This window comes from Miniopterus schreibersii (genome assembly GCF_964146895.1).
Source record: "Miniopterus schreibersii genome assembly, chromosome: 1".
In the NCBI taxonomy this organism is placed as follows: domain Eukaryota; kingdom Metazoa; phylum Chordata; class Mammalia; order Chiroptera; family Miniopteridae; genus Miniopterus; species Miniopterus schreibersii.
Window position 1 is genome coordinate 73,943,506 of NC_138101.1, and position 18,025 is coordinate 73,961,530.

The window sequence follows — 18,025 nt, forward strand, 5'->3', positions numbered from 1 at the left end:
ATTTATTAGGGGAAATAGACATTAATGATGTCATTATGAATATATAATTATAAATCATGATAAGTACTCTGAAAGCGAAGAACAGGGTGCTTTGAGAGGCTATCATTGAACATTTACTTTAGGTTGTACTTTTTATGTATTTTAGTAAATGGTTATTGAGTACGTATACACTAAAAGCTAATTCTTTTTTAGTTAATTTAAGTATTTATTGAAGATTTAATGTATATAATTAGGTCTGTAAATACACAAGTAAATAAAATGAGATCTAAATAAAAATAAAACATAATGGTAATAGTAGCTGCCATAGTGGGTGATACATTCCACATTTTTTACTTTATTTTTTAATCCTCACCTGAGGATATTTTTTCCATTGCTTTTCAGAGAGAGTGGAGAGAGAAACATCAGTGTGAGAGACATTGATTGGTTGCCTCCCGCACACGCCATGATTTAGGACTGAGGATTAAGCCTGCAACTGAGGTATGTGCGCTTGACCGGAATCAAACTTGAGACCCTTCAGTTTGCAGGCTGACCCTCTAACCACTGAGCCAAACCAGCTAGGTATCCACATTTTTTAAAGAAATTAAGACTTAGATTAGACACTTCTAGATTAATGTGTCCAGTTGTACATACCCTCTGGAAATCCCACTAAGATTATAGTAAAAGAATAAAGATATAAATCCCCAAAGATCAAGAGAATGAGAGAGGAGAAGATAGGTGAAATCAGTATTTGGGAAACAGGAAAGAAGATGGTTATATAGTAAACGATATATTAGATTGAAGAAGGCTGAAGAGAGAGAAGCCAACAAAAAGCAAGCTGATTCCCACCACAGACTCTGGAAAAGGCTCAGGATTTGGATGTATGTAGTATTTCTCAAGGCAGCAACACATGGTAGAGTGGAAATAGAAGGGTCGAGTCATGATTTTTATCATCTTGATGCCCTGGATCCCCTTCTCCACTCCATATACCCACACAACTAACACTTTATTGCCCTGACAGAAGACTAAAGGTTTACATTCAGGAGACATTAACTAGGCAGGCTCTAGACAGCCGAGGCAGGGGTAAAGCACCTAAATGAAAATGAGGATTAAGTAAAAGTCAACCTACTGAACAGTGAAGCCAGACCTGTCTTTTTCTGTGTGGCTCCCAGAACTAAAAGTCAAGCTTATGCTCTCCCCTAAACAAGATATTAAAGGATTCTTTTCAGGGAAATTATCAACCTATGGCAAAATATTTAACACATGAGGACTTTTGGAGTTCACCCGATTAAGTAGCTGCATCACCATGAAGAGTGAGGGCTACTGGTCAAGAAGCATTGTTCGTGCTTAAAACATTTGGTCAGGTTGAAGTGCCTCACTTAAACAGAAATAGACATCCAAGGATCACCAGCCATTTGGTGAAGTCTTAACATAAAAGACAAGTAGGAAATAAAAGGAACTTGGTAGAAATAGATTCATTGCAGGTAACAGAAAAGTCCAAGGACTTCATTAAGGATCTAGATTCTTTTTGGTAAAATCTTCATTGTGTTCGTTGATCAATCTGATCTTGGGTGCAGGGAGTCAGGGAGAGTGCATCTTTTCCTCCGGTTCTTTTTTTAAGAAACCTTTCTTAGAATTCTCTTTGTAGAGTCTATTTATATCTCTTTGGCCAGAATTAAGTCAGATGTTTATTCTTAAAACAATCACTAACCAAAGAGAGTGAAATTACTATAATGAGCTAGATTAATTGTGATCCACATACAACACACCCTGCTCCCAAGCCTCTCCAGAAGCATCTGATCACCCAGTACCTAAAAAAACCTGTTTGTTTTGGGGGAGGGATGAAAAAGGAGCATTATTATTGGGAAGGCAGTCAACATTACAGGAAGGAGTCAGAACAAGTTAATGATAGGCCTACAATAGAATCCTGGTATGCTGATTCCCAAAGTAATTCTCCCCTCTTTGCATAAGTAACCTATTTGCTTAATGAATGAATATCATCAATATTGCTACTTTTTCTAAAGACTTGAATATAATCACATAATTCTGACTCAAATACCTTTTTTGGGGAAAAAGTGTACAATTATACAACTATACTTTTTTTGTTGTTGTTAAAGCATATGCAATTCCTCAAATAATAAACGACTTGCAGTTACTTCCATGTATCTTGTTTCTACCTCTATTTGTTACATTGTCTAGAAAACATACACACTATGCCCTTCTTTGGCTTATATTTTGAATACTATTCTGATTTCAGTATCAGTGCCTTTCTGAAACATTTCTTGACATATCAGTGAAATTGGTTGTTTGTACCATTATGTACTCACTATATTCATGTTCTAGATTCTCCTACACATTTATAGTACTTAGTTTCTTTACAGGCTTGTCTTCCTTTTCTAGTTTAATAGGTTTCATTGTAGAGACTTTTTCCTTTGATAAATCCAGGGTATAACATAGTACTGATATGTAATAATTGCCAGTAATGATTTTGTTTAATGAATGGATGAATCATACATGACTAATTTGGGTATGGGGAGAGGTTTTATATGTGTACTATTTGATTTTGCCATTTCCAACCAGTAGAATATGAATGTGGTTCTGTAATGTCTTCATTTTGAAGGATTTTTTTCCCAGTGAGGCAAAAGGGATTCCTATGAGCATAATTTATTTCTGTTAACAAAATTTTTGTTAAAACTTAAAAAATGTTGGAGGAAAAGCATTTCATTTTATGTGAGTTACTGCTTTATAGAGCAACTTTAGCCCTTAGTTCTGTAGAGTTATCAAAGAAGGTAAACATTACAGAATTGTACCTAATGTAAATTAGTTGCTCAGTAAACATTTGTTTATATAATAGATATGCTATAAATAGAACTATTCACTTTATAATTGAATTCTTTTTTTTTTTTTCATTTTAGCATTTATGGCATTAACAGAGAACAGGACTATATCAAGAACTCTGGGGGTATACTTGGTGAAAATGAATTAAGACCACTCTCCCAGCTACATTCTCTGTTAGAGAAGACCAGGACAGGGTTCATATCAGAAAAGAGTGGGTATTAAATTAAATGCAGTGTTATTACTAATGAATTCAAAGTAAACCAGAATAAACTTAAATTTAAATCATATAAAATTAAAGAACTTTTAAAAAAATTATAATTTTCAATAGCTACAACATTTTTTAATCATTAGTTCATAACTGATAAGTAATTAAGTTTTCAAGTTGCATCAGAAAAGGTACTTAAGGAAAATTGTCACATTCCTCATTTATATTTTTTAGAATTATTCATTTTACATGATTCTGAATTAAAATATTTTAGATAGAAGTAATATATGCTTTTATAGGAAAAACCTAAATTTGTAGTAGTATGTATAAAGTAAAAAGTTGTAAGTTCCCCTTTTATTCACTTCACACTCTCAGTAACCATTGGTTTAAACACCGTTAACAATTTGGTTTCCCATCTTTCTAGATTTTTATCTGTATACTTTCAAACACATAATTTGTAATGTTTTTGGTGTGTTTTTTACCATTAAACACTGATAACAATTTGGTTTCCCATCTTTCTAGATTTTTATCCGTATACTTTCAAGCACATAATTTGCAATGGTTTTTTGTTGTTGTTTTTTACCAAAGTGACATTATATAATACATGTTATTTATTCTGTAGTATATCTTTATATGCCAGTATATGCAAATTTACTTTATTTAGTAGATGCAATGTGTTTCCCTGTTGATGATAATTTAGGTAATCTTCAGTGTTTTTGCTATTATGGATTCTGGTGCATGGAACACCCTTGTACATATATCCTATGCACTTATGCTGGTATTTCTAATAGATTCCCAGCAATGGAGTGGTTATTCAATATGCACATTTAAGTTTTTGTTAGGTCCTGCCAAATTGTACTCTAAAAAAGTATTTATTGCCCTGGCTGGTTTGGCTCAGTGGGTAGAGCGTTGGCTCAGGGACTGAAGGCTCCTGGGTTCGATTCCAGCCAAGGGCATGTTACCTCAGTTGCAGGCTCAATCCCAGCTCTGGTCAGGGCTTGTGCGGAACGCAACCAGTTGATGTGTCTCTCTCACATTGATGTTTCTCCCCCCCACCCCCGAAAAGTAATGGGAAAAATATCCTCAGGTGAGGATTAAATAAAATAAAAAGTTGTATTTATCTTAAACTGGCAATTCTTTAGTATATTAAAAGTCAAGGTAATATATTTTAGGATTAGGTGATTAAGGGGTGGGCTGTTCCTTCCACAACTATCAAATGGCCTGCTTAGACTAGATAAATTATATAGGCATAGATAGTGTTAGCAGGTGTTATTTGCAGTCTGTCTATAGGGAACACTAATAAGGGCCATTAATGGCAGATGTTTTTGGGTTTGAGTGTTTCTCTTGTTGATGAGTGCTGTTGTTTAATGCACAAACAGGAGATGTGGTAATGAAAGTTCTGCGGAGATATAGAAGTGGCTGGTTTTTGTCAGAATTTTGTGACACCCGAGTTGACATTAGTTCATCTCATTGTTTTATTTCAGACCAGATGCTTATAGAATGAAAAAGATACCTGTGCCATAACATCAGAAATTGATTTATCATTTTCTGATCCCTTTTATTAGAAGGTAAAAAGAGAAAAGCATCCAAAACCAGACACTCGCTGTCTCTGATGGATTTTGAGAAAGAGGAGATTAATGCAGGGTACTTTGAACAGAATCCACCTTGTATCAAGCTTGACTTAACTTTTTAGATTGAATCCACAAATAGCAGAGAAATGGGTCCAAAGACAGGTGCTACAGGAAAGCATATTAACTCAATTTCCAGAGCCATTGTAATTGAAGTTAAATTTTCTCCATGTGCTCTCTATTGGCCACATAAGCCCTAAGGGACACTTTTTCTACTTTACAGGCAGGTATAGTTCTCAGGTTACCTTTTTAGAGATAGTCTTAGGTTTCTTTGTACAATAGTCTCCTCTTTGAACTAAATTATTCTTTTTTGTAAAAAAAGTGTTTTATTGATTTCAGAGAAAGGAAGGGAGAGGGAGAGAGAAATAAAAATATCAATGATGAGAGAATCATTGACTGGCTGCTTCCTGCACACCCCCTACTGGGGATCAAGCCCGAAACCCAGGCATGCGCCCTGACTGGGAATCCAACCGAGATCTCCTGGTTCATGGGTTGATGCTCAACCACTGGGCCACACTGGCCAGGCTCCTAATATTCTTATAACCTTGAATTTATAAAAAAAGCATGTGTATTGCTCAGCAAAAATTAGGTCATTTATTGCTTGTATTCTTTTACATACTAGTTAGACTCTTAAATGAAAGTACATTGTGTAAAGAGAGACAATGTCAAATAATTTCTCAGTAAAATTTTCATCTATCTCCTTATTAATAGAGCAGGAATCTAGTGCTTTCTTGAGAGTATAATTGAAGTAATTTATTATGAAGTCATAAAAGATTCAAGATTACTGTGGTTTTTCAACACCTTTGACATGCTTTTCTTTCTAACTGTAAAGGAATTACTTTTGTAAATATATTGCTATTTGGAGGATGCTGACTTAAAGGGGAAGCATTTTTAACCATAAAGAAATAGTTTTAGAAGGAAAAATATATAAGCACAGAGTAATCTAGTTCCTACTTGTTTTTCCTTGTTTATTTTTTCTTTCCCTATTTTTGGTATTTTTTAATTTTCTGTTTTTGTCTTTATTTACCTTCTTTTCTTGTTTATTTTAAATCATTATCTTTATTAATAGCTTTATTGGGAACAGTATTCTATACACTGGTGTAAAGTGTTCTCTTACCACATGTATTTAGGAAACACAGTGTTAGATAGATTTTTTTTTTTAGATTGCACTACTTTTCCAGTTTTCCATTTATTGTGTATTGACACTCAAAAATAGGGATATATGTAGTATTCAGTACTTCTGAAACTTAAAACCTGTGCCTACGTATTAACATCTTGTGGAATTTAGAAAAGTTGATAATCATAGTAGGTTCATTTCCAAAGCTGCAATAACTTTTGTTTCTGTCACTGTAAGCAACATATTTCTCAAATATTGAGCCTCAAAGTACACTTACATTTTTTATATTATTATATTGCCTTTTAAAAAATATTAAATACAGGTTTCCAAAATTAAAATTTTTAAAGGAATCCTGATTTGTATTTGCGCTTTTGTAAGATGAATTTGCAAATGCATAGACCACCTAGTTTGTTTTAAGTAATATAGCTATAGAAAGCCATAATTTTAATTATTATAATGGGTGTTTTGCTATTTTAATCTGTGTAGAATATCTTTATTTTGTATAGCACAGGAATACTGATATTAAAGGAGAAAGTGACACTGAGAAAAAGTAAAGCAGAATTGATGTGGATCAGATGTACTACTTCAGAATGTTCTTAAGGGTTTCATACTCTTTTCTTTCCTTCCTTGCTATTTATAATCTTTCATATTGATACTAAGAAGTATTGAAGTGTTAGGACAGTTTAATCCAAATTAATTTCACTGAAATGTTGTTTTCATTTTTGTGGTAGTCTAGTTTCTTTTTTTCTTACCTGTTCACAAGTTAATTTTAAATAATATGCTTTTTTATTTAACTTTTGAACTTTAATTTGCGGAGTTCTGGTAAAAGTAGGGAGCCACATTAATGTACTTATTTGTACTATATAACTAAAGCTTATAGTACTATATAAGTTATTCCATTCTTTTATTTATAAGTTATCAGTTTGTACACTTTTCCCTGACCTTGTTAAAGAAAGTAGAGAGGATACAAATAGAAGGGAGTAAACAAATCAAATGATTTAATGTTACGAGAAGTCATTAGGCTCAGTTCTTGCTAAAGTAAAGACTTGTAAAAAATCAAAAGGCACAAAGCCTCACATCAAGAGAATTACTGGATTGAGTCAGCAGTTCTCAGGAAACATACCTCTCATGGGAAGGGCATATCAAAATATGTGGGCTAGCACATGGTTATGGTTTGAAAAAAGCACTTTAAAAAACTAATAAAGGTTTATTTTTGTAAAATGAAAAAAGTGATTTTATAATATAAACCATAAGAAGTTCAATAGACATATCTAAGCTAGAGAGGTAATGTCAAAGATACAATGATTTCTAATGTGTTTGCTGAGTGTGCAGTAGTAGGCTCCTTAAAAAACCCCAACAGATTTACTTGGGGATTTGATGAGAAGATGGTAAGGGTAAATTTATCAGAATATGGCATAGGTTTAAAAAATAGTAAAGATGTGAAACATTGATTTGAGTAGTTGGCTGATTATTACCAACTTGACAGTACATTCGCATCTGCTTTACTAGCTGCGATTATAGCACCCAGCTTAAACCACAGCCATAAGAGATCTGGCATGGGGTGCATTTTACTCTTGTATTGAAAATCACCCCAAATTGTAATTCATTTAGATTATTTTCTTCACATGAGAGGTCCTTTAAGTGAAGATAGTACAGATATGATAGCCAAAAGACATTGTAAAAGTCTTAGTTATACAGGAAGGAAATAGATGAAGTATTCAGTGATATTTAGTGTACCACTTTTAACTCCATCCTTTGGTTATCTTAAACAGTTGCATTATTTTTGTTTGTGTTTTACAGTTTTTGAGACAGTGTCCTTGAGTTCAGACTCTCTGTTCCAGAGGGCAGTTTCAATTCTTCATACTTCTTACTTGGATTCTGCATCTGAGCATGGTTTTCAGTACAGTCAAGTGACTTTGGTGAAAAATCACATTTTCTTAAATGAGGTGAGGTACTTGGTACACACTGTGTCTGTGTGTTAGTTTTATTTTAGCTTTAAAGAACATCATTTGGGGTATATAAGCCTAGTTCTTTTCAGATTAGATAAAAGATCCTTGGAAACAGTCACTTGGAAGGTAATAATATATTCTAGAGAATAGAAAAATAATAAATTTTATTAGTCTTTCAAAAGGAGCAGTTCACATGCTGCATTTTTAAAAATTAGCAAGGCAAAATAACATGTTTATATCATTTGGTTATTCTCTCTCTATACAGTACAAAACTTTTTACCAAGAAAAAAAAGCAAGTAATTATACTCAGGAAGAACTTCAAGAAACTTACGGGTTTCTTCTGTTTGAAACTGAAATTCAGGTAAGGGACTTAGGTTGTATAAAATTAATTTTGTGAATAATGTACAAAATTAATGATTTATCATTAAACTTAAATATTGGTAAGTATTGTAAGATTACCGGTTCATCAGGTTTTTTTGTTACTTAGTTTGGTAGCAATGTAAATGACAGTGAAAGCTGGTTATGAAAGAGATTTAATTTCCAAACTTTTTATCGTTTCATTTTAGGGTATATCTTAAATACATTTGTAAGCTCATGGTGAGATTTGGATTAATACAGGTTTCTTGGGTATCAGTAATACCTTTTAATGGAATGAATGGATATTTCTTCATTCTGTATCACTCTTTACATAAATACTTTCTATTCTTTGTGGAGGTTTTTCAAGTTTAAATGATATAGTTTTGGGGATAAGATGAACACTTTCAGCATTCTGGCTACTCAGAATTATTTCATTCCCGTCTTTGAAGATTGAACATCCATATTGTTGCTTGTACCTGACTTGTGGGAGAAGAAAACTGTGTGCAGGGTATGTCCCAAAGATGTGTTTGGTACCTAAATACAATTGTAACATAATTCAAAGGTAACATTTTGGTTGGGTTAATGATTTTTAAAGAACAAGGGTAGATTTGCTTTAAAAATGTTTAGTATATAATATAAAGATATTATAATAATACCAGAATAGTTATTTACTTAATCACCTACTTCCAAATAAGATGCTATGGAGTAAGACAATTCCAAAGCTATATTTGAAAAAGAAGTCTTGAAAAGAGGACTTATCTATGATCTTGTTTAATTTGGTTTTGCTGGTGACTTTTTTGTTAACAGAAATGGTAACTTTCATGAAAAACTTTGAACTATTAACCAAACACAGTTGCCTTACATAACCTTGCTTTGTGCCATAAATATGTACAGTGTAAAGATTTTTATGTTTATTTGAAAGCGTGTAGATTACAGTGTTATTTCATTACCTCACCCAAGACTAATATGATAAGGAAAGTACTATCTTTTGTTTAAAGGCAAAGTTGGTATGTCAGCGTGGACTCTGTATTGGCAGCAGTGCTATTTCCACTCTGGGTGACCCAGCAAAAGGTAAGAAAAAAGAATCTCTTCTTTTACAAAATGAAGTAGGGTATAATTTCATAAGATACTCATATTAAATGCTAGGTTCATTAACGATAAATAATAATCTTTAGAATCAGAACTTTATCATATAAATGAGTTTTGAGCCTAAGATGTAAGGTTTTCCAATAGAAGTTATGTGATCAGAACTTGAAGTTGATTGGACTAAGAAAAGATAACGAAGGTATCTTTTAGTGCCAAGAGGTTAATACAGTCATCCAGGATTAGTGAGGCTCTCTTCTATACTATCATAATGGCAATAGGAATAAAGAATAGATAGAACTGACCAAACTTGGCAACTATGGAATGTGAGGAGTAAGAGAAAGGAAATAAAGATGAGGATTTAAACTTACACTACAGTGATATTACTGATAGGAGACACAGAAAGAGGAGATTGGTAGGGAAGCTGATAAAACAGAAAGGTAATCTTATGGTGAAGAATGTGGATTAGCTTCAGTTTTCTCACTGGTAAAATAGATAAAACTATCTTCTAGATTTGTTTGAGGATACATGAGGCTCTGTAAAGTGCTGACCACAGCACAAACCTAGTAAACTCAGTAAATGGACACTACTACTTTCATGAGTTAAATTTGAGAAATAATGAGATCTTCATAAGTGTTTCTGGAAGATATCCTAGTGGTGGTAAAAATAATTGGAAAAAGAATTAGGAATGGAGATTGGGGGTCAAGGTGATGGTGGTTGGTGTTAGTTGAAGCCAAACATACTGTTAGTTGCATGGGATAGTATAGAAGGAAAAGATGGCAAAGAACAGAACTTTTGGATCATTTATGGGACCAAGGGGGAGGGGGGGATGTGTAGAAGGAGGAGTCAAGAGCAGTCCAATGGATTAAGAATGAGGAAGTAATTTTACAGAAAATGAGTATATTTAGCTCTGTCAGGTGCTACAGAATTTGGAGATCAAGACTAAAAGATTTGAGCTTCGTGGCTAGATTCCTGCTGAACTTTTTTTTTTTTTTTTGAATACCCCTTTTGAAGTAAAATTCATATACCAGACAGTTCACCCATTTAAAATGTACAATTCCATGTTTTTTAGTGTATTCACAGGATTGTGCAGCCAGCAGCACAATTTTATACTATTTTTATCACCCTAAAAAGAAATCCTGTTCCCATTAACTACCTTTAGTCCAGGCAGTCACTAATCTATTTCTTGCCTAATGGATTTGCCTAGTGTCCTTGGGGTTCATCCATGTTGTACATGTACCAGTACTTCATTCCCTTTTTGGCTGAATAATATTCTATTGTATAGTTATACCTTTTTTTTTTTTTAAATCCATCAGTTGATGGATATTTAGTTGTTTCCACCTTTTGACTATTATAAAAAGTTCTGCTGTGTACATTCGCGACAAGTTTTGTACAGATATGTATTTTTATTTCTCTCAGGTATATACCTAGGAGTATAATTACTGGGTCATATGATAACTGTGTAAAACAAAATTTTTTTAAACTTACATTCAGCTCTTCTAAAAGACATGAAAGGGGATAAATTCATAACTCAATAACTCTTTAAATAAAACGTTTTTCTTCTTGCCTGTTCTTTTTCATACACCCTGCTCCTTCTTTCCTTTATGAAAAATGCTAACATAGAAAAGAAGAGAACATGATATAATATACCCATCACGTAGGTTTAACAGGTGTTTTGCATCATTCCTTTCATTTGTTGGGGAGGGATTTTTTTTTTTGGTGGAAGAATTTGAAAGTATATTACAGGTAAACACCTCAGCTTACATCTCTAAAAAATAAGGCCATTTTTCTGCAATCTCATGTTTTTATTGATGATGTTTGAGAGGCTGGCTTCATGGGGTGGTGGAGTAGAAACTGTATTGTTCCTAACAAATACACATTCTTCTTAAACACATATACTGGGGTTGGTAATATAATTGGCACTACTGCCTGTGTATATTTTATAGTTTGGGGCTCAAGTAGAAATGGGTGGTCCTGTGTGTAATAGTAATACCTTATATTAATGTAGTGTTTTATAATTTTAAAAGTCTATTGCTCTTTCTGAATCTTCTTGAGAATCCTGTGGTTTATGTTATCAGTGTGGCAAGCCCACCCTCCCTGCTTCGGTGACATACTCCTTAGTCACATGGTGGTGGTTAGTAAAGGGGAAACTTGGAGCTGGAACCTAAACTTCTGATCACCAGTTCATTTTCCTTCCCATTAGGTCAAAGTGTTCTCACCATTCTTTTACATTTCAAAAGATAGATCTCCATTCAGGAATATCTCTGAAATCTGTCCTTTCCTTCTCTTTCTCATTGTTGCTGCCTTGTGGGGATCCTCCTCTCTTGTCTCAACTCCTACATTTGCTTTCTAGTTGATCTTAGATCTAGTCTCTCCCCTCTTTAGACTAATATTTATTTGATCAGTCTCTATTGCCTTCAGAATAAAGTCTAAGCTAATAACAAGTCCTACAAAAATCTTTACTGTTTTGTACAGTTTCAAGGTTTCTTTTCAACCTCAACTTTCACCACTTTCTCTCCTGCTTTCAACACTGGCCTACTGTTCTAAACAATTTATGATTTTTTATGCTTTCATACTTTTGTTCACTCTGTTCTCTACTTAGAATTGTGTTCCTCTGTCTAAAGAACTCCTTTCCCAGGCAAATAGAATTAATTATTTCTAATTCTGTGTGTCCTCAAATGTAACCTATGTCTAATAAATATTAAGAACCTACTACATTTTTGGCTGTGATATGGCTACAATGGTGAACAAAACTAACATTACCCCTGTTTTACTGGAATTTGTAGTGTAGCAGAATAAGCTGCTTGAAGACAAGGACCTTGTTTTATTTCCCTTTGTGTCACAGCTGCCTAGCACAGACCTACCGTTATTAGTAAACCTTGGTACACTTTATTAAGTAAGAGTATAATAGTCCCCCCTTATCTGCAGTTTTACTTTTCCGTGGCTTCATTTACCTGCTGTCAACCAATGTCTGAAAATATTAAATGGGAAATTCTAGAAATAAGCAATTCATAAGTTTTATATTGTACCGTTCTGAGCAGTATGATGAAATCTTGTGCTATCCCACCCAGGACGTGAATCGTCACTTTGTCCAACATCTCCGTACTGTAGATGCTACCCACCCATTAGTCACTTTGTAGCCCCTAATCAGATCAACTGTCGCAGTATCATAATGCTTGTGTTCAAATAACCCTTATTTGACTTCATAATGGCCCCAAAAACGTAACAGTAGTGATACCAGCAATTCAGATATGCCAAAAAGAAGCCCTAAAATGCTTCCTTTAAGTGAGAAGATGAAGTTCTTGATTTAATAAAGAAAGAAAAAAATTGTATACTGAGGTTACTAAGATCTATGATAACAAATATTCTATGAAATTGTGAAGAGGGAAAAAATTTGTGCTAGTTTTGCTGTCACACCTCACATTGCAAAAGTTACAGCCAGTGTGTAAGTGCTTACTTAAGATGAAAAAAGGATTAAATCTGTAGGTGGGAGACGTGAACAGAAAACATGTTCCAATTGGCAATGGTGTGTCGTGCCAGAAGCATTTAGCGTATATAAACAACTTCAGCAAGGAACCCCCCCGAAATGAGTGGCACTAAGCCATTTACTGCAAGTAAGGGATGGTTACACTGATTGAGGGTGAGTGCAGTACAGACATACCTTGGAGATATTAAGGTTCAATTCCAGAGAGAATCTCAATAAAGCCAGTCACAATTATTTTGTTTCCCAGTACATATAAAAGATATGTTGTAGTCTATTAAATTTGCATTAGATCTAAAAAACAATGCGCATACCTTAATCAAAAAATACTTTATTGCTAAAAAATACTAACCATCATCTGAGCCTTCAGCAAGTTGTAATCTTTTTGCTGATGGAGGGTCTTATCTCGATGTTGATGGCTTCTGACTGAGCAGGGTGGTACTGAAGGTTGGGGTGGCTGTGGCAATTTCTCAAAATAAGACAAAAATAAAGTTTGCCACATAGATTGACTTTTCCTTTCACAAACAATTTCTCTGTAGCATGTAATGCTGTTTGATGGCATATTACCCACTGTAGAACTTCTTTCAAAATTTAAATCAGTCCTCTCAGTCCTTGCTACTGCTTTATCAACAGTCTTCACAGCATCGTCACCAGGAGTGGATTCCATCTCAAGAAATCATTCTCTTTGCTCATACATAAGAAGCAACTCCTTGTCTGTTAAAGTTTTATATGATATTGCAGCAATTCAATCTTATCTTCAGACTCTGTTTCTAATTCTAGTTCTCTTGCTTTTTCACCACATTTGCAGTTCCTTCCTCCATTGAAGTCTTTTTTTAAAAAATACATCTTTATTGATTTCAGATCGAGAAAGGGAGAGGGAGAGAGAGAGTTGAAACATCAATGATGAGAGAGTCATCATTGATTAGCTGCCTCCTGCACGCCCGCTACTGGGGATTGAACTCAAAGCCTGGGCATATGCCCTGAACAGGAATTGAACCATGATCTCCTGGATCCTAGGTCAATGCTTAGCCACTGAGCCACGCCTGGCTGGGTTCTAATGAAGTCTTGAATTCCTCAAAGTCATTCATGAGGATTGCAATAAAATTCTTCCAGCCCTGCCGGGCATGGCTCAGCGGTTGAGCGTCGACCTGGGATCCAGGCGATTGGGGTTCGATTCCCAATCAGGGCACATGCCCGGTTGCGGGCTTGATCAGTGACTCTCTCACCATTGATGTTTCTATCTCTCTCTCTCCCTCTCCTTTCCTCTCTCTGAAATCAATAAAGATATATTAAAAAAAAAAAAAAAAATTTCTTCCAAACTCCAGATAATGTTCATATTTTGACTTACTGCCGCGCATCATGAATGTTCTTAATGACATCTAGAATGGTGAATCCCTTCCAGTGGTTTTTAATTTACTTTGCTTAGATCCATCAAAAGAAATCACTATTATGGCAACTTATAGCCTTACAAAATGCATTTCTTTTTTACCCCCTCTTTGCAAAAAGTTCTGTTGGACAACTCTGCTCCCTTACATCACTTGCAAAGCTATGAAATATGTATTTTAAAAATTTTTAAATTTATTTTTATTGTTGAAAGTGTTACAAATGTCCCCTTTTTCCCTAATTGATTCCCCCCACCTTATACCCCTCCCCCCAAGGCTGTCACCCCACTGTTGTCTGTGTCCATGGGTTATGCATATAGATTCTTATGTTAATCTCACCCACCCACCCCTGCCTTCTGAGATTAATCAGTCTGTTCCATGCATCTATGTCTCTGGATCTATTTTGTTCATCGGTTTATTTTGTTCATTAGATTGCACATATAAGTAAGATCATGGGATACTTGTCTTTCTCTGGCTGGTTTATTTCACTTAGCATAATACCCTCCAGGTCCCACCATACTGTCTCAAACGGTAAGGGATCCTTCATTTTTACTGCTGCGTAGTATTCCATGGTATAAATGTCCAGGCAGATGCTTGATATTATTTCAGTCTTCTTGAACTTACAGACTTCTGTGTCCTAACATGTGGTCTATCTTTGAGAATGTCCCATGTGCATTTGAGAATGCCTGTTCTGCAGCTTTGGAGTGGAATGTTCTGTAAATGTCAATTAAATCCATGTGATCTAGTGTGCCATTTAGAGTCACTGTTTCCTTGTTGAATTTTTGCCTGGAACATCTATCCAGTAAAGTCAGTGGGGTGTTAAAGTCCCCTACTATGACTATTGCTCTCCATATCTCCTTTAAAGTCCTCCAGAAATTTGTTTGTTTTTTCCTGCCTGTGTGAGTCTTGTTCTCTTAAGGTGAGTCTTATATATTTGGGTCTTGTTTTCTTACTCATTCAGCTACCCTATGCCTTTTGATTGGAGCATTTAATCCATTTATATTTAAGGTTGTTATTGATAGGTACTTATTATCATTTCATTTCTTTATGCCTATGTTTCTTATTCTCTCTATTTCAACTTCTTATTATAGCAGTCCCTTTAACATTTCTTGCAGTGGTGGCGATAAACTCCTTTAGCCTTTTTTTTTGTCTGGAAAGCTCTTTATTTCACTATTTTGAATGATAGCCTTGCTGGCTAGAGTAGAGTAGTCTTGGTTTCAGATCCTTGTTTTGTATTACCTTGAATACTTCATGCCATTCTCTTCTGGCCTGTAGAGTTTCTGATGAGAAATCATCTGATAGCCTCATGGGAGCTTCTTTGTAGGTAACAGATTGCTTTTTCTCTTGCTGCCTTTAAGATTCTCAGTGTATCTTAAATTTTTGTCACTTTAATTGTGATGTTCCTGGGTGTGGGCCTCTTTGGGTTCTTCTTGCTTGGGACTCTGTGCCTCCTGAACTTGTGTGACTTTTTCCTTGACCAGGTTAGGGAAGTTTTCTGCCATTATTTCTTCAAACAGGCTCTCTATTCCTTGCTTACTTTCTACATCTTCTTGTACTCCTATGATGTGAATATTGTTACATTTCATATTGCCCCACAGTCCCCTTAAACTGTCCTTCTGTTTTTTCCTTTTGGTTCTCTGATTGAGTGATTATTTTCTACCCTGTCTTCTCATTGTCTGATCTGATCCTCAGCTTCCCCTAATCTGCTGTCTGTTCCTTCCAATGTTGTTTTAATTTCTATTATGTCATTCTTAATTTCCTTCATAGTTTCCATTTCTTTTTTCACGCTGTTTAGCTTCCTTACAATCAGTATTCTGAACTCTATATCTGCTAGATTGCTTATCTTCATTTCATTTAGCTCATCTTCTGGAGAATTCTTTTATTCTTTCATTTGGGGCTTATTTTTTTGTCTCCCAATTTTGGCTGCCTGTTTGGATTTGTTTCTATGTTTTAGGTTGATCTGCTAGGATTCCCAGTCTTGTGGATGGTCTCCAGTGCAAGCCAATGTCAGAAGCCGTTTGTGACTGACCTTTAGTACCCTGTTTAAAGTTTTGTGCACTCCACAGCTTGTGGTTTCCTCTGCTGGCGCTGAGTGTGTTTGGACAGGATTGAGATGCACACCACGGTCTGCTTTTCCAAACCCTGGGTCCAGAAGCAAATCACACACAGACTCAAAGCACCCACAGGCTGCCATTCAGTCTCTTAATGAGCCTCGGGCTGCAGAAACTCCACAGGGTGGGGCAAAAGGTTTTCCAGCAGGGTGGGGCAGCACTCACGCCTCCGCACTTCCTACCAGTCTCTACGCAGTCTACACTTTTCATCCTTGGTTATGAGGGTGCTCTCCAGCTAGTCTTCAGATGTAGTTGATTATTCAAAGTGATTTTTCTCTATTTTAGTTGTAATTCCAGTTTGGTCCGGGGAGAGTGCCAGTGTAGCTTCCACTCAATCCACTGCCATCTTGGAATCTCCTGAAATGTATTTCTTAAATAGGAAGTCTTGGAATTTGAAATTATTCCTTGATCCATGGACTGCAGAATGGATGGTGTGTTAGCAAGCATGAAACCAACATCAATCTCATTGCATATCTCCATCAGAGCTTTTGGGTGACCAGATGCATTGTCATTGAGCAGTGATATTTTGAAAGGAATCTTTTCTTCTGAGCATTATATCTCAGTAGTGGTCTTAAAATATTCAGTTCAACATGTGCTGTTTTCCAGGCTTTGTTGTTCCATTTATAGAGCACAGGCAGAGTAGATTTAGTGTAATTATTAAGGGCCCTATGATTTTCAGAGTGATAAATGAGCATTGGCTTCAACTTAAAGTCAACAGCTGCATTAGCCCCCAACAAGACTGTCAACCTATCTGTTGAAGCTTTGAAACCAGACATTGACTTCTGCTCTCTTGCTATGAACATCCTATATGGCATCGTCTTCTAATAGAAGGCTCTTTTGTCTACATTGAAAATCTGTTGTTTAGTGTAGCCACCTTCGTTGTCTTTGTTAGGTCTTCTGGACAACTTGCTGCAGCTTCTTCATCAGTGCTTCCTGTTTCACCTTGTTCCACTTTATGTTACAGAGACGGCTTCTTTCCTTAAACCTCACGAACCAACCTCTGCTGGCTTTAGACTTTTCTTCTGCAGCCTCCTCACCACTCTCAACCTTCATAGAACTGAAGAGAGTTAGGATCTGGCTCTTTATGCTTTGGCTTAAGGGAGTCTTGTGGCTGATTTGAGCTTCTACCCAAACCACTAAAACTTTCTCCGTATCAGCAATAAGGTTAATTTGCTTTCTTATCTTTCATGTTGACTGGAATATAATTTTTAATTTTCTTCAAGAACTTAACTGTTGCATCCACAACTTGGCTAATTGAAGTAAGAGGCCTAACTTTTGGCCTGTCTTTGCTTTTGACATGCCTCCTCACTAGATTTAATCATTTTAGCTTTTGATTTAAAGTGAGAAATGTGGGACCCTTCCTTTTACTTGATAACTTAGAGGTCACTGTAGGGTTATTAATTGGTCTAATTTCAATATAGCTGTCTCAGGGAACCCAGAGGCCTGAGGGTAGGGGAGAGAAATGGGAACGGCTGGTTGGTGGAGCAATCAGAACATACATTTATTGATTAAGTTCACTGTGTTACATAGGCATGGTTTGTGGCACCCTAAAACAATTATAATAGTAACATCAAATATCACTGGTCACAGATAAACATAACAAATATAAAGTTTGAAATACAATGTGGGCAAAAGTAGGTTTACAGTTGTTTGTATGAACATCCTAGTAATATAATAATAAATTAAACTCTGTGTACATTCACATACTCACAACTATTAATCTCCCTTTGCTCCACCCTGTTTGAATTAACCAAAGTGTGACACAGAGACCCAAAGAGAGCAAATGCTCTTGGGAAAGTGGCACCAAAAGATTTTGTTCAATGGAGAATTGCCACAAACCTTCAATTTTTAAAAACTACGATGTCTGTGAAGCACAATAAAGCACTGAGCAGTAAAGC

General features: G+C 35.4%; 1 protein-coding gene across 1 annotated transcript in view; it reads left to right on the top strand.

Annotated features, from left to right (window-relative positions):
* TASOR2 (transcription activation suppressor family member 2) overlaps nt 1-18,025 on the top strand; it is a 75,291-nt gene that overhangs the window by 11,434 nt on the left and 45,832 nt on the right. Inside the window, 5 exon segments of the mRNA XM_081154537.1 lie at nt 2,892-2,921; nt 2,924-3,025; nt 7,565-7,710; nt 7,979-8,074; nt 9,069-9,141. Coding sequence (XP_081010663.1) covers nt 2,892-2,921; nt 2,924-3,025; nt 7,565-7,710; nt 7,979-8,074; nt 9,069-9,141 — 447 coding nt within the window.